Here is a 22024-nt window from a genome sequence, read left to right on the forward strand (position 1 = left end):
GTTTGATTAAGATAACCCAACAAACAACTGAGAAAATAATATAATAATAATAATACAGTGGATCTCCGGTATACAATATTACAGTGGACCCCTGCATACCAATGGCATCACATAGCGATTAATCCGCATACCGCTTGCTTTAATCGCAAAAATTTTGCCTCACATACCGCTTTAAAACCCGCTCACCGATTTTCGTCCGAGACGCGTCCAATGTGCGGCCTGAGCCACGCTCACATGTTCCGCCGGTGGCATTGTTTACCAGCCAGCCTCCGCGATAACATCCAAGCATACAATCGGAATATTTCGTATTATTACAGTGTTTTCGGTGCTTTTTCTGGAAAATAAGTGACCATGGGCCCCAAGAAAGCTTCTAGTGCCAACCCTACAGCAATAAGGGTGAGAATTACAATAGAGATGAAGAAAAAGATCATTGATAAGTATGAAAGTGGAGTGCGTGTCTCCGAGCTGGCCAGGTTGTATAATAAACCCCTATCAACCATTGCTACTATTGGTGGTACAGCTGCTGCTGCTGCACTGTCAGCTGCTGCTGCTGCTGTAGCATCATCTGCTGCTGCTGTAACATCGTCTGTTGCTGCTGTAGCGTCGTCTGTTGCTGCTGTACCACCGTCAGCTGCTGCTGCTGCTGTAGCATCGTCTGCTGCTGCTGTAACATCGTCTGTTGCTGCTGTAGCATCGTCTGTTGCTGCTGTACCACCGTCAGCTGCTGCTGCTGCTGTAGCATCGTCTGCTGCTGCTGTAGCATCGTCTGCTGCTGCTGTAGCATCGTCTGCTGCTGCTGTAGCATCGTCTGCTGCTGCTGTAGCATTGTCTGTTGCTGCTGTACCACCGTCAGCTGCTGCTGCTGCTGTAGCATCATCTGCTGCTGCTGTAGCATCGTCTGCTGCTGCTGTAGCATCGTCTGCTGCTGCTGTAGCATCGTCTGTTGCTGCTGTACCACCGTCAGCTGCTGCTGCTGCTGTAGCACCGTTGTTGGTGTGGCTTATTGAGAATACCAAGAAACAATTAACCCCAGAGGATTTGCCACCCAGGATAACCCAAAAAAGTCAGTGTCATCGAAGACTGTCTAACTTATTTCCATTGGGGTCCTTAATCTTGTCTCCCAGGATGCAACCCACACAAGTCGACTAACACCCAGGTGAACAGGGAAAAATGCCTGGAACTAGTGCTCATATTGGTGAATTTAAAGCCAGCAAAGGTTGGTTTGAGAGATTTAAGAATCGTAGTGGCATACACAGTGTGATAAGGCCTGTTCTGGAAGAAAATGCCAAACAGGACCTACAGTACTCAGGAGGAAAAGGCACTCCCAGGACACAGTGTCTCATCAGTCATTGCTGCATCTTCAATAAAGGTAAGTGTCATTTATTCTTCATTTAGTAGACTAGTACATGCACAATATATACTGTGCATGTACTACTCTACTATTGTGCATGTATCCTTCTCTTTGTGTGTGGGAAAATGTATATTTCATGTGGTAAAAAATTTTTTTTCATACTTTTGGGTGTCTTGCACGGATTAATTTGATTTCCATTATTTCTTATGGGGAAAATTCATTCACATACCGATTATTTCGCATAACAATTACCCCTCTTGCACGGATTAAAATCGTTAGGCGGGGGTCCACTGTAATTCATTCCTGAGAGCTCATTGTACAGTGGTCCCTCGATAATCGTAGTTCTCGAGAGTCGTAGATTTTGGAAATCATAGCGATATTTTCGTATAAACATGGGCTCGCTAATCGTAGATTGACTCGCGAATAGTAGGTCGTCCGGGACGCGTACGCATGGTGTGAGCCGGGGCAGCCTCCCTACCCAGCCAGTCTGGCATTGTTTACCAGTGAGCGAAGGTCCCCTCACGTACTCCTATGAAATATTTCATAATATTCCACTCATTTTAGTGCTTGCAAGTGCTAAATAAGCTACCATGGCTCCAAAGAAAGCTCCTAGTGCCAAGCCTGTGGTAAAGAAGGTGAGAAATACGATTGAATTTAAGAAAAACATCATTGAACAATATGAAAGTGGCACAAGTGCGGCCGAACTGTCCAGGATGTATAAGAAACCCTACACAACCATATGTTTCATAGTGGCCAAGAAAAAGGAAATCAAGGACGCTCTTGTTGCAAAGGGGGTAACTATGCTGACAAAAATGAGATCACCAGTACTCGAAGATGTTGAGAAGTTATTATTGGTGTGGATAAATGAGAAACAATTAGCAGGAGATACTCTTACGACTTGGATTATTTGTGAAAAGGCTAGGCAGTTGCACAACGATCTGGTAAAGAAATTGCCTGCAAATAGTGGTGATGTGAGTGAATTTAAGGCCAGCAAAGGTTGATTTGAGAGATTTAAGAACCGTACTGGCATACAGTGTGGTAAGGCATGGTGAGGCTGCCAGTTTGGACCACAAGGCGGCTGAAAAATACGTGCATGAATTCCAGGAGTACATAGAGCTGAAGGATTGAAACCTGAACAAGTGTTCAATTGTGATGAAACAGGCCTCTTTTGGAAGAAAATGCCAAAGAGGACCTTCATTACACAGGAGGAAAAGGCAATGCCAGGACACAAGCCTATGAAAGACAGGCTGACGCTAATGTTCTGTGCTAATGCTAGTGGGGATTTCAAAGTGAAGCCATTACTAGTGTACCATTCTGAAAATCCCAGAGTGTTTAGGAAAAACAATGTTATGAAGAGTAAATTGTGTGTGTTTTGGAAATCTAATAGTAAGGCATGGGTCACGAGGGAAATTTTCGTTGAGTGGTTCAATGAAGTGTTTGGCCCTAGTGTGAAGAATTACCTCCTGGAAAAGAAATTGGATCTCAAGTGCCTGCTAGTAATGGACAATGCACCTGCTCATCCTCCAAACTTGGATGACCTAATTTTCGAGGAGTTTGGGTTCATCACAGTAAAGTTCTTGCCCCCGAATACCACTCCTCTCCTCCAGCCCATGGACCAGCAGGTCATTGCAAACTTTAAAAAACTCTACACCAAAGCAATGTTTGAAAGGTGCTTTAATGTGACCTCAGACACTCACTTGACCCTAAGAGATTTTTGGAGAGAACACTTGAGTATCCTCCATTGCATAAGCCTTATAGGTAAGGCTTGGGAGGGAGTGACTACCAGGACTTTGAACTCTGCTTGGAGAAAATTGTGGCCAGACTGTGTCGACAAGAGGGATTTTGAAGGTTTTGGGACTGACCCTGATGAGCCTATGTCTGTTGTTAAATCTATTGTGGCACTGGGGAGTTCCATGGGGTTGGATGTGAGTTTGGAGGATGTGGAAGAGTTGGTGGAAGACCACAATGAAGAGCTCACAACTGAAGAACTGCAAGAGCTTCAGCAGGAACAGCAACAGATCGCAGCTCAGAATCTTGCTGCAGAGGAGGAGGAAGAGAGATGGAAGAAGGTGCCTTCTTCAGAAATTAAGGAGATTTTTGCAGTGTGGGGTAAGATGGAAAGATTTATGGAGGAACATCACCCTGACAAGGCTGTTGCAAATCATGTTGGCAACATGTACAGTGACAAAGTCTTGGGCCATTTTAGGGAAGTGTTTTAAAGAGATACCAGAAACGGAGCTCTCTGGACAGTTATTTTGCGAGACAGGACTCCAATGACTAAAGCTGGTCCTAGTGGCATTAAGAAACAGAGAAGAGAAGCGACCCCAGGAAAGCAATTGGTACCTGAGGTGTTACTGGAAGGGGATTCCCCTTCCAAACTATAAATAATCCAATCTCTCTCCTCCTCCAGTCTTTCATACACTAAGAAGAATCTCCAATAAAGGTAAGTGTTATGCTGTTAATGTTTCATTCATCATGTCCCATTGTATTGTTTATGCACTACATCTATTCAGTGGACCCCCGCATAATGATATTAATCCGTTCATGAGAGCTCATTGTTTTGCGAAATTATCGTTATGCGAATGAATTTTCCCCATAAGAAATAATGGAAATCAAATTAATCCGTGCAAGACACCCAAAAATATGAAAAAAAAATTTTTACCACGTGAAATATACATTTTCCTACACACAAAGAGAAGGATACATGCACAATAGTAGAGTAGTACATGCACAGTATATATTGTGCATGTACTACTCTACTAAATGAAGAATAAATGACACTTACCTTTATTGAAGATGCAGCAATGACTGATGAGACACTGTGTCCTGGGAGTGTCGTTTTCTCCTGAGTACTGTAGGTCCTGTTTGGCATTTTCTTCCAGAACAGGCCTTATCACACTGTGTATGCCACTACGATTCTTAAATCTCTCAAACCAACCTTTGCTTGCTTTAAATTCACCAATATGAGCACTAGTTCCAGGCGTTTTTCCCTGTTCACCTGGGTGTTAGTCGACTGGTGTGGGTTACATCCTGGGAGACAAGATTAAGGACCCCAATGGAAATAAGTTAGTCTTCGATGACACTGACTTTTTTGGGTTATCCTGGGTGGCTAACCCTCTGGGGTTAATTGTTTCTTGGTATTCTCAGTAAGCCACACCAACAACAGTGCTACAGCAGCAGCAGCAGCTGACAGTGCTACAGCAGCAGCAGCAGCTGACAGTGCTACAGCAGCAGCAGATGATGCTACAGCAGCAGCAGACGGTACTACAGCATCAGCAGCAGCAGCAGACGGTACTACAGCAGCAGCAGACGGTGGTACAGCAGCAGCAGCAGCTGACGGTGGTGCAGCAGCAGCTGACAGTGCTACAGCAGCAGCAGCAGCAGCAGCTGACAGTGCTACAGCAGCAGCAGCAGCTGACAGTGCAGCAGCAGCAGCTGACAGTGCAGCAGCAGCAGCTGACAGTGCTACAGCAGCAGCAGACAATGCTACAGCAGCAGCAGACGGTACTACAACAGCAGCAGCAGCTGACGGTGGTACAGCAGCAGCAGCAGCTGACGGTGCTACAGCAGCATCAGCTGACAGTGCTACAGCAGCAGCAGCATCAGCAGTTGACCATGGTACCACAGTATTTTGATAATATTTCTCACCCTTTTTACCACAGGGTTGGCACTAGAAGCTTTCTTGGGGCCCATGGTCACTTATTTTGCAGATAAAATCACCAAAAACACTGTAATAATACGAAATGTTACGATTGTATACTTGGATGTTACCGCGGAGGCTGGCATGTAAACAATGCCACCGGCGGAACATGTGAGGCTGGCTCAGGCCGCACATTAGACGCGTCTCGGACGAATAGTGTTGAGCGGGTTTTTTAGCGGTATGCGAGGCAAAATCTTAGCGATAAAATGTATCGGTATGCAGATTTAACATTATGTGATGCCAACGGTATGCGGGGGTCCACTGTATTTCATGTAAAAAAAATTTTTGTTTTAATACTACTTGGTGTCAGGAACGAATTAATTGTATTTACATTATTTCATATGGGGAAAATTGATTTGAAAATCGTAGATTTCGATAATAGTAGCTCTTCCAGGAATGGATTAAATAAGAAAAACGAGGGACCACTGTATGCCAAAATTATTGGAAGGCGAATTAATTTTCCCCCTAAGAAATAATGGAAATCAAATTAATCCATGCAAGACGCCCAGAAGTATGAAAAAAAAAATTTACCTCATGAAATATTAAGTTTAATGCACACAAACTGAAGAAGACATGCACAGTTTGTAGTACTCTACTAACAATATAATACATGACACTTACCTTTAATGAAGATCTGGTGATGATTGATGGGATGGGAGGGGAGAGTGTCGAAGTTGTTAATGTTTAGAAGGGGAATCCCCTTCCATTAGGACTTGAGGTACCAAGTCCTTTTCTGGGGTTACTTCCCTTCTTCTTTTAATGCCACTAGGGCCAGCTTGAGTCACTGGACCTCTGTCGCACAACAAATCTGTCCATAGAGGTCTGTACCTCCCGTTCCTTTAAGATTTGTCTAAAATGGGCCATAACATTGTCATTGTAATAGTCACCAGCACTGCTTGCAATAGCTGTGTTAGGGTGATTTTCATCCATAAAGGTTTGCAGTTTAACCCACTTTGCACACATTTCCTTAATTTTTGAAGTAGGCACAATGGATTCCACAACTGGCATAGGCTTCTCAGGGTTAGCCCCAAACCCTTCAAAATCTTTCTTAATTTCCATACTAATTTTCACCCTTTTTACCACAGGGTTGGCACTAGAAGCTTTCTTGGGGCCCATGGTGACTTACTTTGCAGAAACAAGCATCAAAAACACTGTGATAATATGGAATGTACCGAATGTATACTTAGATGCGAGCACACTGGCTGGCTTGTAAACACTGGCACGCATGGGGCAGTTCAGGCCACATGTGGACACGTCCCGGACGAATAGCGTGTGGCGGGTTTTTAACGAGTGGCGAGGCAAATTTTTTGTGTTAAAATGTATCGTATACCGGATTTAACGTTTACCGATGTCATCGTATACCGCGGGTCCATTACTTGGTTTTATTACTTTTCCTTTTATATCCACGGGGAAATGGAATAAGAATCTTTCCTCTGTAAGCCATGCATGTTGTAAAAGTCAACTAAAATGCCGGGAACAATGGGCTAGTAACCCCTTTTCCTGTAAAGATTACTAAAAAGAATAAGAAGAAAATTGTCAAAGTGGGAAGTCTGAATGTGCGTGGATGTTGTGCAAATGATAAGAAAGAGATGATTGTGGATGTTATGAATGAGTAGAAGCTGGATGTCCTGGCTTTAAGTGAAACAAAGCTGAAGGGTGTGGGAGAGTTTCAGTGGAGAGGAATAAATGGGATTAGGTCAGGGATTTCAAATAGAGTTAGAGCTAAAGAAGGAGTAACAATAATGTTGAAAGGATAAGATATGGCAGGAAAAGAGGGACTATAAATGTATTAATTCAAAGATCATGTGGAGTAAAATAAAGGTTGGATGTGAAAAGTGGGTTATAGTAAGTGTATATGCACCTGGAGAAGAGAGAAGTGTAGAGAAGAGAGAGAGATTTTGGGAAATGTTCAGTGAATGTGTGGGGAGTTTTGAACCAAATGTGAGAGTACTTGTGGTTGGGGATTTCAATGCTAAAGTGGGTAAAAATGTTGTGGAGGGAGTAGTAGGTAAATTTGGGGTGCCAGGGGTAAATGTAAATGGGGAGCCTTTAATTGAGCTATGTGTAGAAAGAGATTTGGTAATAAGTAATAAATATTTTATGAAAAAGAGGATAAATAAATATACAAGGTACGATGTAGCAAGTAATGAAAGTAGTTTGTTAGATTATGTATTGGTGGATAAAAGGTTGATGGGTAGGCTCCAGGATGTACATGTTTATAGAGGGGCAACTGATATATGGATCATTATTTAGTTATAGCTACAGTTAGAGTAAGAGGTAGATGGGACAAGAGGACGGTGGCAACAACAAGTAGGAGGGAAGTGAAAGTGTATAAACTAAGGGAGGAGGAAGTTCGGGTGAAATATAAGTGACTATTGGTGGGCTAGTGCAAAGTGAGTAGTGGGGGGGGGGGGGGGTTGAAGAGGGTTGGATGAGTTTTAAAAATGCAGCATTAGAATGTGGGACAGAAGTTTGTGGTTATAGGAGGGTGGGGGCAGGAGGAAAGAGGAGTGATTGGTGGAATGATGAAGTAAAGGGTGTGATAATAGAGAAAAAGTTAGCTTATGAGAGGTTTTACAGAGCAGAAGTGTTATAAGAAGAGCAGAGTATATGGAGAGTAAAAGAAGGGTGAAGAGAGTGGTGAGAGAGTGCAAAAGGAGAGCAGATGATAGAGTGGGAGAGGCACTGTCAAGAAATTTTAATGAAAATAAGAAAAAAATTTGGAGTGAGTTAAACAAGTTAAGAAAGCCTAGGGAATGTATGGATTTGTCAGTTAAAAACAGAGTAGGGGAGTTAGTAGATGGGGAGAGGGAGGTATTAGGTAGATGGTGAGAATATTTTGAGGATGAAAGGGAGGCAGTAATTTCATGCACTGGCCAGGGAGGTATACCATCTTTTAGGAGTGAAGAAGAGCAGAATGTAAGTGTGGGGGAGGTACGTGAGGCATTACGGAGAATGAAAGGGGGTAAAACAGCTGGAACTGATGGGATCATGACAGAAATATTAAAAGCAGGGGGGGGGGATATAGTGTTGGAGTGGTTGGTACTTTTGTTTCATACATTTATTAAAGAGGGGAAGGTACCTAGGGATTGGCGGAGAGCATGTATAGTCCCTTTATATAAAGGGAAGGGGGACAAAAGAGATTGTAAAAATTATAGAGGAATAAGTTTACTGAGTATACCAGGAAGAGTGTACGGTAGGGTTATAATTGAAAGAATTAGAAGTAAGACAGAATGTAGCATTGCGGATGAGCAAGGAGGTTTCAGAGTGGGTAGAGGATGTGTAGATCAAGTGTTTACATTGAAGAATATATGTGAACAGTATTTAGATAAAGGTAGGGAAGTTTTTATTGCATTCATGGATTTAGAAAAGGCATATGATAGAGTGGATAGAGGAGCAATGTGGCAGATGTTGCAAGTATATGGAATAGGTGGTAAGTTACTAAATGCTGTAATGAGTTTTTATGAGGATAGTGAGGCTCAGGTTAGGGTGCGTAGAAGAGATTGAGACTACTTCCCGGTAAAAGTAAGTCTTAGACAGGGATGTGTAATGTCACCATGGCTGTTCAATATATTTATAGATGGGGTTGTAAAAGAAGTAAATGCTAGGGTGTTCGGGAGAGGGGTGGGATTAAATTATGGGGAATCAAATACAAAATGGGAATTGACACAGTTACTTTTTGCTGATGATACTGTGCTAATGGGAGATTCTAAAGAAAAATTGCAAAGGTTAGTGGATGAGTTTGGGAGTGTGTGTAAAGGTAGAAAGTTGAAAGTGAACATAGAAAAGAGTAAAGTGATGAGGGTATCAAATGATTTAGATGTAGAAAAATTGGATATCAAATTGGGGAGGAGGAGTATGGAAGAAGTGAATGTTTTCAGATACTTGGGAGTTGACGTGTCGGCGGATGGATTTATGAAGGATGAGGTTAATCATAGAATTGATGAAGGAAAAAAGGTGAGTGGTGCGTTGAGGTATATGTGGAGTCAAAAAACATTATCTATGGAGGCAAAGGAAGGGATGTATGAAAGTATAGTAGTACCAACACATATGGGTGTGATGCTTGGGTTGTGAATGCAGCAGCGAGGAGGTGGTTGGAGGCAGTGGAGATGTCCTGTCTAAGGGCAATGTGTGGTGTAAATATTATGCAGAAAATTTGGAGTGTGGAAATTAGGAGAAGGTTTGGAGTTAATAAAAGTATTAGTCAGAGGGCTGAAGAGGGGTTATTGAGATGGTTTGGTCATTTAGAAAGAATGGATCAAAGTTGAATGACATGGAGAGCATTTAAATCTGTAGAAGTAAGGCGGGGTAGGGGTCGTCCTTGAAAAGGTTGGAAGGAAGGGGTAAGGGAGGTTTTGTGGGCGAGGGGCTTGGACTTCCAGCAGGCGTGCATGAGCGTGTTCGATAGGAGTGAATGGAGACAAATGGTATTTGGGGCCTGACGATCTATTGGAGTGTGAGCAGGGTAATATTTAGTGAAGGGATTCAGGGAAACCGGTTATTTTTATATAGCCGGACTTGAGTCCTGGAAATGGGAAGTACAATGCCTGCACTTTAAAGGAGGGGTTTTGGGATATTAGCAGTTTGGAGGGATATGTTGTGTATCTTTATACTTATATGCTTCTAAACTGTTGTGTTCTGAGCACCTCTGCAAAAACAGTGATTATGTTTGAGTGAGGTGAAAGTGTTGAATGATGATGAAAGTATTTTCTTTTTGGGGATTTTCTTTCTTTTTGGGTCACCCTTCGTCGGTGGGGGACGGCTGACTTGTTGAAAAAAAAAAAATACATGTACAAGGTATACAGGCCTAGCTGACATCAGTGACATACTACTATGTAGAAAGATAAGATAAGATAAGATAAGATTTCGTTCGGATTTTTAACCCCGGAGGGTTAGCCACCCAGGATAACCCAAGAAAGTCAGTGTGTCATCGAGGACTGTCTAACTTATTTCCATTGGGGTCCTTAATCTTGTCCCCCAGGATGCGACCCACACCAGTCGACTAACACCCAGGTACCTATTTGCTGCTAGGTGAACAGGACAACAGGTGTAAGGAAACGTGTCGAAATGTTTCCACCCGCCGGGAATCGAACCCGGGACCTCCGTGTGTGAAGCGGGAGCTTTAGCCACCATTAGGTCAGTGTCCCAGGATAACACTCACACCAGTCGGCTAACATCCAGGTACCCATTTACTGATGGGTAAACATAGACAACAGGTGTAAAGAAACATGTCTAATGTTTCTACCCTGGCTGGGAATCGAATATTTACCAAAATTTATATATGGCTAACCCAAGCCAAGTAATAGAAATAAGCCATGTTGACTTTTTTTGGGTTATCCTAGGTTCTCTACACACATGCTGCTATGTGTGATAATCTATATAGAGAAAATAACTTATTTGTTTCAGGTTTATGGTGCAGTACGAGTGTATATCACAGCCCTGTGCTATACTCCGTTTTCTCTAATATAAGCCCCCAAGACATGGATAGGAGAATGGTATTTGTATACCATGTCTACTTCATATCTCCGTTGAACTGCTCGGTGTTATGCCATATATTATTTATTCTGGAGTATTTATTTTGTTTTATGTTATTTATATTGTTTATTATGCCATATTAGATCATTTGTGATAGGCAAATAAGCTGTAGTGTTGATATTAGCGTAATAATAAAGCATATTCTCCTGCTTCATGAGACTGTGCTCATGGCAACCAACAGTGGCCACCTTATCTTTAATGGATAATGTACTGTGTAGGTGCTTTACATAATGAGAAGCGTTTCTTTTATTCATTGGAACCATGGCTAGGGCTAAAGGTAAGCAGGTGAAAACAATAAATTGAGAAAAAGAAATTGGAATGACTTATGCAGCAAGTAGCGCCTCCAAACAGTACCAGCAGGTTGGTGTGGCGACCCTGGAAGTTTGAAATTATGCTAGCCAAAATTAGTGCCGAATAACTGAAGGAACCGAATAACTGTTTGCAGGATTTGTAATGGCGGACCTGTTTTTTTTTTTTTTTTTTTTTTTTTTTTTTTTTTTTTTTTTTTTTTTTTTAGAAAATTATTAATACATTCGTCAATATCTGTATAGATTTCTAGCTCAGTGTGCCAGTCGATGTTTGTCATTGCTGTTGTGAAGTTATTAATGGCTGCCTCATTATGATGTCTGAAAGTGACTTTAGTAGTGTCTTGGAGTAATTTGCCTAGATTAGTTATGAGGAAGGTAGGGTAGTGGTCTGTGGTATTATCTGTGATTATGCCTGATTTTATAGGGGATGTGGTGTTGGTCCAAATGTGGTCTAATAGGGAAACACTAGTCTCTCTAATTCTTGTAGGTTTTGTTACTGTTGGTAGCAACAAGCGGTTACTCAGTGTTTGTGAATTCAGTAATGTGTGGGTCCTGGTCTTGCAGGAGATTTATATTGAAGTCACCTGAGAGTAGTAAGTGATCTTTATTCATATGTGCATCAGTTATCATACTTCCTTGGTTTTCACTAAAACGGCTAATGTTTGACTGTGGTACTCTGTAGATGTTTATCATTGTAAGAGGTTTTTGTAGGTATTTGGATTTGAATTTAGCTATTATATATTCCCCATGTTCATCGCTTGTGCATCTATTATTGATACATTCTAGATGGTCTGAGTAGTATATAGCTGTGCCACCCCCTTGTTGATCTGGCCTACAGTTGTGTATGGCTGTGTAACCAGGAATGGCATAGACATCTGTAGTATCAGGCTTTAGCCAGGTTTCAGTGAGAGTAATGATGGACATACTGGCATGCAGGGAATTTAGTAATGCTGTGAGGTCATTGTAATGTTTGCTTAAAGATCTGACATTGTAGTTAAAGACAGTTATGTTGTTGTTGGCTCTGAGAAGTGTCTTTGATTGTTCTGCTGTGTAGTAATTAGAGTTGCTGTTTGATGCATTTAAGTCATTCAATAAGAGGTTGGTATCAGGATCAATGCTTGTAATCATAAAATTTATAGTGAATCTATAATTAGACTTAAGTATAAGACAATGTAAATATTCTAAAGCTAAAAAATAGCACAAATGTAAATATATGAACTAAGGTAGTTCTTTCAAGCTAAAATAAAGGAGACAATATAAAAAGGACTGATATAAGTTGTGGTGAACAAATAGAGTGGTGATCAAATAAAGGAGCTTGGGAATATAAAAGTAGGTAGTTCTTTAACCCTTAAACTGTCCAAGCAGATCTACGTTCATATGCGTAGTGCTCCAAAAGTAGAACTACGTTTTTTTATATATTTTAAAATATAACAAAAAAAAAAGGATTAAAGTTTTTTTACACGTTTTCAAATGTAAAAAAAAAAAAGAATACTTTTTTTACATACTTTCAAATGTTGAAAAAACGTAGATCTACGTTTGGACAGTTTATGGGTTAAAGGTAGTTCTTTAAAGCTAAAATAAAGGAGATAATATTAAAGGGACTAAAATAAGTTGTGGTGAATAAATAAAGTGGTGATCAAATAAAGGAGGTTGGGAATTTTTTTTTTTCAACAAACCAGCCGTATCCCACCAAGGCAGGGTGGCCCAAAAAGAAAAACGAAAGTTTCTCTCTTTAAATTTAGTAATTTATACAAGAGAAGGGGTTACTAGCCTTTTGCCCTCATCAGTTTAGTCGCCTCTTACAACTTGCTTAACTTACGGAGGAAGAATTCTGTTCCACTTCCCCATGGAGATGAGAGGAAATAAAGAAGTACAAGAACTAGAAAGAAAACAGCAGAAAATCCAGAGGGGTGTGTATATATATGCTTGTACAGTGGACCCCCGCATACCGATGGCACCACATAGCGATTAATCCGCATACCGCTTGCTTTAATTGCAAAAATTTTGCCTCGCATACCGCTTAAAAACCCACTCACCGATTTTCGTCCGAGACGCGTCCAATGTGCGCCCTCAGCCAGCCTCACATGTGCCGCCCGTGCCATTGTTTACCAGCCAGCCTCCGCGGTAACATTCAAGTATACAATCGGAATATTTCGTATTATTACAGTGTTTTCGGTGCTGTTTCCGGAAAATAAGTGACCATGGGCCCCAAGAAAGCTTCTAGTGCCAACCCTACACCAATAAGGGTGAGAATTCCAATAGAAATGAAGAAAGAGATCATTGATAAGTATGAAAGTGGAGAGCGTATCGCTGACCTGATCAGGTTGTACAAGAAACCCCAATCAACCATCGCTACTATTGTGGGCACCAGAAAGGCAATCAAGGAAGCTGTTCTTGCCAAAGGTTTAACTGTGTTTTCGAAACAAAGATCGCAAGTGATGGAAGATGTTGAGAGACTCTTATTGGTGTGGATAAATGAAAAACAGCTAGCAGGAGATAGCATCTCTCAAGCGATCATAAGCGAAAAGGCTAGGAAGTTGCATCAGGATTTAATTAAAAAAATGCCTGCAACTAGTGCTGATGTGAGTGAATTTAAGGCCAGCAAAGGTTGGTTTGAGAGATTTAAGAAGCGTAGTGGCATACATAGTGTGATAAGGCATGGTGAGGCTGCCAGTTCGGACCACAAAGCGGCTGAAAAATATGTGCATGAATTCAAGGAGTACATAGAGACTGAAGGACTGAAACCTGAACAAGTGTTTAATTGTGATGAAACAGGCCTGTTTTGGAAGAAAATGCCAAGCAGGACCTACATTACTCAGGAGGAAAAGGCACTCCCAGGACATAAGCCTATGAAAGACAGGCTTACTTTGTTGATGTGTTCCAATGCTAGTGGTGATTGCAAAGTTAAGCCTTTATTAGTGTATCACTCTGAAACTCCCAGAGCGTTCAGGCAAAAGAATGTCCTCAAGGATAATTTGTGTGTGCTGTGGAGGGCAAACAGTAAGGCATGGGTCACTAGGGACTTTTTCTATAACTGGTTACACCATGCATTTGCCCCCAATGTGAAAGATTACCTAACTGAAAAGAAATTAGAACTTAAGTGCCTCCTGGTGTTAGACAATGCCCCTGGTCATCCTACAGACGTGGCAGAGCGACTTTATGGGGACATGAGCTTCATTAAGGTGAAGTTTTTGCCTCCTAATACCACTCCTCTCCTGCAGCCCATGGACCAGCAGGTTATTGCAAACTTCAAAAAACTGTACACAAAAGCTCTGTTTGAAAGGTGCTTTGTAGTGACCTCAGAAACTCGACTGACTCTAAGAGAGTTTTGGAGAGAGCACTTTAATATCCTCAATTGTGTAAACCTTATAGGTAAGGCTTGGGAGGGAGTGACTAAGAAGACCTTGAACTCTGCTTGGAAGAAACTGTGGCCAGAATGTGTAGACAAAAGGGATTTTGAAGGGTTTGAGGCTAACCCTGAGAGGATTATGCCAGTTGAGGAATCCATTGTGGCATTGGGAAAGTCCTTGGGGTTGGAGGTTAGTGGGGAGGATGTGGAAGAGTTGGTGGAGGAGGACAATGAAGAACTAACCACTGATGAGCTGATAGATCAACTTCAAGAGCAAGAGGCCAGACCTGAGAAAACTGGTTCAGAGGAGGGGAGAGAGAAATTGAAGAAGTTGCCTACTACAAAGATTAAGGAAATGTGTGCAAAGTGGCTTGAAGTGCAAACCTTTTTTGATGAAAATCACCCTCACACAGCTATTGCAAGCCGTGCTGGTGATTATTACACTGACAATGTTGTGAAATACTTTAGGGAAGTCATAAAGGAACGAGAGGTACAGGCCACTATGGACAGATATGTTGTGCGAAAGAAGTCCAGTGACTCTGAAGCTGGTCCTAGTGGCATTAAAAGAAGAAGGGAAGTAACCCCAGAAAAGGACTCGACACCTCAAGTCTTAATGGAAGGGGATTCCCCTTCTAAACACTAACACACTCTCTCCCCTCCTCCCATCCCATCAATCATCACCAGATCTTCAATAAAAGTAAGTGTCATGTAATTGTGCATGCCTTTTTCAGTTTGTGTGTACTAAAATTAACATTTCATGTGGTAAAAAAATTTTTTTTTTCATACTTTTGGGTGTCTTGCACGGATTAATTTTATTTCCATTATTTCTTATGGGGAAAATTCATTCACATACCGATTATTTCGCATAACAATTACCCCTCTTGCACGGATTAAAATCGGTATGCGGGGGTCCACTGTACATGTATGTGTAGTGTGACTTAAGTGTAAGTAGAAGCAGCAAGACGTACCTGAAATCTTGCACGTTTATGAGATAGAAAGGACGACACCAACAATACTACCATCATGTAAAACAATTACAGGCTTTCGTTTTACACTCACTTGGCAGGACGGTAGTACCTTCCTGGGTGGTTGCTGTCTACCAACCTACTACCTAGGAGAGCTTGGGAATATAATAGTAAAATAATGAACGTATTACACTTTAGCACCTGAGAATAGCACCTTGATTATTTTTGTGGAAAATTGCATTTAGCTGAATGTATCATTATGTACATAACAGTAAATGAACACAGATAATTATTATTTATCAGTTAGACAAGTAGGAATTTGGGACACCTAGGTCGCAAAAAATGTCCCCCTTCGATACCTACCACTGTCATATCCACAAGTTGCTCTGGACCTATTAATTATAAATGAAATATACATACACCAGGAATTCTGGTAAATATATAAATTTGTGGACTGTATATTAAAAATAATAAATGATTATATATATACACATATAACAGTAGGAGAATATCTTAATATCACTAGCCAATTTGACTGGAGATTAATGTGTCATGTACAGGACCCTCCCTTTTGCCTACATTTATGAAAAATTTATAGGCCTGTCCTGTCGCCTGATACTCAAATTATGCAGGAATGCACATCCAACAATTTCGCCTCCTATTTGAGAGGTGTCAGCCCAATTTTAACCTCTAGAGCACGAAAATTCTTCACATTAGTAACTAACGTTCTGTTCAATTCAAACAATAATGGCGAGTGTCCTTCTGCGCAGGCGCAGCTTCCCGTTTTCGATAACATAAATTTTATTAAATACAGTATGGCCATCTATTTACATATAACTACTGTATTTCTGGAAAATATATACAGTATTTTCCACAATTTTAACAATTGTGAATATATGAACTAAGGTAGTTATTAAGCTAAAATAAAGGAGAAAATATATAAGGGACTAAACTAAGTAATGGTAAACAAAGTTAAATGGACAGATAGTCACTGATATAATATTGATTTGGGAGTAAGATCCGACTTGTAATATATAATAAGTTGAGCAATTAATTGCACTATAAAAAGTAAAAAAAATATGAGGTAGTTGGTACTAGCTAGCAAATGATAGTTTTGGGACTCTCACAATAATGTAATTGGAATATACACTAATTGCACACACAATATAAAAGGGACTAAAATAAGTAGTGGTAAACAAAATTAAATGGACAGGTAGCAACCATGAATAACATTAATTTGGAGTAAGATTTGACTTGCAACACAAAATTATGAGCAATTAATAGCAATTAAAAAGAAGTAAAAGTATTTGAGGTAGCTGGTATTAGTTAGTAAAAAAAAATAAAAATGCACAATAATGTAATGAGAGTGTACACTATATGCACCGCACATATATATGTGTTATGGACACTTATCTAGTCTGTTACAGAAATGTCATCTTTTCTAAGGAAGGTAGAGAAATCACGTTCATTTGAGATGGTATACTGTTGTCCTATTGATGTTTTCCTTACTAGTATTTTTCCATCTCACATGAAACACTGATGTATTTTGTTTTCATGTTTAAGTTTTCTCATCCTGAACAGAAGGTTTTGGTGTTTTCTCATTAGACATTCATTGATGAACACTCCATTTTTCATTGTAATTGCTGATTTAATTAAGTCCTTTCTTTTATCTTATGAATGAAGTCTGATCATAATACTGTGTCTACTACCTTGTTTTCATAACAAACGTGTTTCTTTGATCTCTTTGTTTTGCAGGATAACTTTTACGTGGTCATGTATTATCCTGATAGCAGTTTCCTTGCACTGTGCTTGGGTTATGTTACTAGGAATGTGAGGGTTGTTTATTATAACTGCATCAGACAACTTATCTTGTTCAGTTTTGTCGTCTTGGAAATCAAGGTATTCATTCAGTCGAGTGTGCATGTTCTGGTTCCAGTCCTTGATTGCTTCTTCAACCTTCATATTTAGGGTTGTTATTTGCTCAGTGTGACTGGCTATAGCTGTTTTCAGAGTATTTTCTGTGTCAGCACTTCCCGTTGTAATCTTCTCTTCAAGGTTTTGGATCTTGTTCTCAAGGTTGGTTATCTTGGATTCTCATCGTGCAAGTGTTGCTTTAATATCTTTGATTTTGTTTTCTAAAGCGACAATGTAGTCCCTGATATTGTCAGGAATAATCATACCTGAGTTATCATGAGTGAATCCTTTGAAGGGAGTGGAGTTGGAGGGGGAGTCAGCCATGTTTGTTGTTGTTGTTCCCTGGGTGGTGGTGAGGGGGGTTGATGATACACCGGCATCCTGTTGGGTAGACAAGTTGAGTTGTAGGGTCCTTGGTGTTATTCTTTTCTTACTGCTGTTGATTCTTCTGCAATATCCTTTCATAGTATCACTAAAGCAGATATTGTGAAGCTATGGAGGAGAAGGCTTGATTTCCCTGAGCTTGGGTTAAGTGAGGCAGTGTTTGGGTTAGCAGGGCTGTCTTCCTTAGATCTTAGATAGTCTTAGAAAGATAGTTCCTTAGATATTTTTGTGTGTTTGCCACTGAAAGGGTTAATATTTGGCTTAGTTGCTGTTATCAGTTGATAAATGCTTTGGATGTATTTTGACTAATATTATTTCACTTCTTTTTTTGTAGTCAAGCGTGAAGCCAGTGTTGAGCATCTTAATCCTGATAGCAAAGGTATCACTGACAAACTTCGCAGCTTTATAAAGAAAAGACCATTAAAAGAAACACTGGAGAAGAAGGGTATATATAAAGGTAAGGATTTTTTTTGCATATACATGTACTGTAATTCTAAAATTAGTCACCTTGTACTGTTTCTACTTCAGTACAAAATTTTAAGCCCCTTCCCTTCTTGTTTTTTAATTCCCTTCTATTCTTTCTGGGTTGTGATTATGGCAGGAACTATGTAGTGTCTTTATCAATTTGCTGATAGAGGATGAAGCCTCTGCTTCTTGCATTGAATATCCATGTAAGTTTAAAGATTTACATAAATATATTTAATTGGGTGTCTTGGCTACCCTGTGAAAATAGGAATCAGGATAATAATGAGAAAAAATTGTACATTAATTGGCAACTGCTAAGTTGAAGTAAGTGTTCACACCTCTTGTACACCAGAACATAATCAGGAATGAAGACTGATACTCATTTGATGATGATAATTTTAAGTAACCTTCTAGTTTATTTTAAACATTGTGATAAAGTTAATGATTTTTCAGGCAATAGACTGTGTAAATTTTTAGGTGCATTTAGTTGTGTAAGGGATTGGAAAGAGAAAACCCAGTTAAAATCTGTATCTTTGAATGTATATTGTATATGAAAAGAAATTTTTAAAAATATTTCAGCAATATGAGAAAGATGAACAAGATTGAGATTGAGATAGATAAATAAGATTGAGAAATGAATATGCAGCATAAAAATATGGAAGAGAGCAGTGTTGAAGTAGTATTGTGTATTGAAGTAGAATTGCTGACTGATAGTTTATCTGACAGGGCTGAGTTAAAACTGAGTGGGGGTAAGAGTGAATTAGCGTGTAGATAACACACGTCACACTGCTGGAGAATATAGTATGTAGATGACACATGAGCCACACTGCTGGAGAGTATAGTATGTAGATGACACATGAGCCACACTGCTGGAGAGTATAGTATATAGATGACACATGAGCCACACTTCTGGAGAGTATAGTATATAGATGACACATGAGCCACACTTCTGGAGAGTACTGTATGTAGATGACACATCAGCCACACTGCCAGCAAGTATAGTACAGTAGTGTGCAAATTAACCCTTCGACTGTCGCGGCCGTATATATACGTCTTACGAGGTACCGTGTTTCACATATGTATACTCATAAATTCTAGCGGCTTCAAATCAAGCAGGAGAAAGCTGGTAGGCCCACATGTGAGAGAATTGGTCTGTGTGGTCAGTGTGCACCATATAAAAAAAATCCTGGAGCACGCAGTACATAATGAGAAAAAAAAACTCCGACCGTTTTTTTAATTAAAATGCCGACTTTGTGGTCTATTTTCGTATAGTATTTATAATTGTATTCTCGTTTTCTTGGTCTCATTTGATAGAATGGAAAACATATTATAGAAATAGAGGTGATTTTGATTGATTTTATTATAAAAAGAACCTGGAAAAGGAGCTCAAAGTAGGGGAACGTTTGATTTTTGCCAATGTTCAAAAGTAAACAAATGATGTCATTGTCCAATAAATGTCCAACTAGCCATTCTAATATGCAGCCATGAATGGGTCAATGTTATTTATACAATTATTACAGTATTGCAGTAGTCTGCATAATAGTAAGTCTTCTATTATTTGTTTGAATAAAAATTCAAAATAGAAAGCAAGAGCAATATCAGAGGGGCCTGGAGACATGACTGATGAACGAAGAAAATGTTATTTTAGAGCCAGGAATGTCTGCAATCTTCATTCTGGACCTTATTTTGAAATTGTCATATTTTTTAATTTTCATGAAATTGGCCAAATTGCAAATTTCTGACCACATTATTGGGTAGTTGAAATCAGTAAATGGGCAGTTTCTTGTACTCAGTTGATAGAGAAAATGGAGTTCTAAAGAAATAGCTATGAGTTTGGTCGACTGGAACAACAGAAGTAGCCAAAAATAGGGCTCAAAGTGGGCGAAATCACCGATTTGTAAATATCGCCGAGGTCGCTAACTTCGCGAGAGCATAATTCCATCAGTTTTCCATCAAATTTCGTTTTTTTGGTGTCATTACAATCGGGAAAAGATTCTCTATCATTTCATAAGAAAAAATAAATTTTTTTTTTTTAACCCTTTCAGGGTCCAAGGCCAAAATCTGAAGTCACGCACCAGTGTCCAAGAAATTTTGAAAAAAAAGAAAATTATTTTTTCTTACAGAATTAAAGAGCATATTTTTGTGAAGGTAATAAAACAAAAAAAAAATTAGAATCTGATCAGTACTTACCGAGATACAGTGCCAAGAAGTTTATAGAAAATGATGTGGTGGTGGCAACATCGACGAATTCCACATACTCGTATTATATTATTTTGTTGTTTTAGTTGTTTTTTCTTTTCTTTTCCAATTTTTTTCTATTCCTACTAACATTTGGGGCCCGAGAGACCAATACTGTATATAATTGATATATATAAACTCACTGTATTGAACACAATAACCGCACTAAAGTTATTATCATATTATTGTTTACCACTGTTGTTTATTACAATAAACATGCACAAATATTGTATAATACTAATGTTCTATCATATATTTACATATTTACAATCACTGGACATGGTTTTAGAACTGCTGGAGCTTGTGGAACTCCTTGAAACAAGGCACCATGCACAGAGGCACCTTACATTCCTCACACATAAACCGAGTGTCTTTGCGTCTTTGTTGCCGTCGTTTTGTTTGTGCACAGACAATGCATCTCTTCTGAGCAAATTTCTTTTGAGTTGAAGGAAGCTGTATTATGAAATGATCACCTTCTCTCCTCAAACGCTTGGGTATATCGTGATGAATTCGAGGACCATGTTGTATTGCAGGTGTTGTTACCTGGTACTTCATTATGAGTTGTCTGACAACAGACAAACAAAATTCACCATACGGTGGTCTGTTACCAGTCTTTATTTGGTACATATTATATGCATTCAGCATTGAAATGTCCATGAGATGGAAGAAAAGTTTCATGTACCACTTGTAACTCTTACGAACACAGTCAACAGAACCAATCTGCATGTCACACTTGTCAACCAAGCGCATGTTTTGTGTATAATCAATCACTGACACTGGTTTTCGAATACGTTCATTAGTCACTCGATCAACTTTGCCACTGTCTTGCATTTCATTACGGTGAATGGTTGTCAACAATGTGACATCTCGTTTGTCATGCCACCGTGATGTCATTGGCAGTAAACACCTGCACGTCATCACCACGAACACCTGCGTTGAGCCTGGGCATATGTTTACGATTAGAACGCACTGTGCCACACACATCTGTCTTGTTCACTCGCATGAAATCACTGAGTAATGGGCTTGTGTACCAGTTATCGGTATATAATGTATGGCCCTTACCAAGATAAGGTGCCATCATGTTTCTCACTACGTCACCTGAGATACCCAATAACATCTTGTTATCTTTCAATGTTTTACTACCCGTGTATACAACAATATCCAACACCAGGCCACTGTCACAATCACAGAGTACAAACAATTTTATACCAAAGCGGTTCCTCTTGCTCAGTATATACTGCTTGAATGACAGTCTACCTTTGAACAAAATCAAAGACTCGTCAATTACAAGATTCTTGAATGGATAAAAGTATATCCTGAACTTTTGTTTGAGATACATGAAAACATTTCTAATCTTGTATAACCTGTCACTTCTGTCAGGCCTGGTTTTGTCAGAGATGTGCAACATACGTAACAGTAAGATAAACCTGTTCACTGGTATTATTTCACTGAAGGATGGGGTACAAATTAGCCGATCTGTGGACCAGTATGCTTTTATATTATGCTTATAGACGTGAGGCATAAGCAGTATTGTTGCAAAAAGCAAATAAATTTCTGCAACAGTCATCTCTTTCCACCTGTGTAGTCTTGACTGTGGTGATAAGATCGTATTTGCCATGGTGTACTGAAAATACTTATTACTTTCCCTGGCAATGATTTCCATCAATGGCTGGTCAAAGAATAATTCAAAGAATTCCAGTTCATTGGCTGTGGTTCCAAGGGGACAGGTAGGTAGAATTCCACTTTGAGAGTCATCAAAGTGGTGAGGCTTGGGAACAAAATTGGGATTTTGCTGCCAATCCCATATACGGTTTT

At 39.8% G+C, this 22024-nt stretch overlaps 1 protein-coding gene across 1 annotated transcript in view; it reads left to right on the plus strand.

The window, feature by feature from the left end:
* Positions 1 to 10847: 10847 nt before the first annotated feature.
* Positions 10848 to 22024, plus strand: part of LOC138854444 (rho GTPase-activating protein 15-like) — a 97726-nt gene continuing 86549 nt past the window's right edge. Inside the window, exons 1-2 of the mRNA XM_070097821.1 lie at positions 10848 to 10863; positions 17841 to 17963. Of these exons, the coding sequence (XP_069953922.1) occupies positions 10848 to 10863; positions 17841 to 17963 (139 nt within the window). The remainder of the gene's footprint in view (positions 10864 to 17840; positions 17964 to 22024) is intronic.

The sequence above is a fragment of the Cherax quadricarinatus genome, chromosome 59 (assembly GCF_038502225.1).
Source record: "Cherax quadricarinatus isolate ZL_2023a chromosome 59, ASM3850222v1, whole genome shotgun sequence".
Taxonomy (NCBI): domain Eukaryota; kingdom Metazoa; phylum Arthropoda; class Malacostraca; order Decapoda; family Parastacidae; genus Cherax; species Cherax quadricarinatus.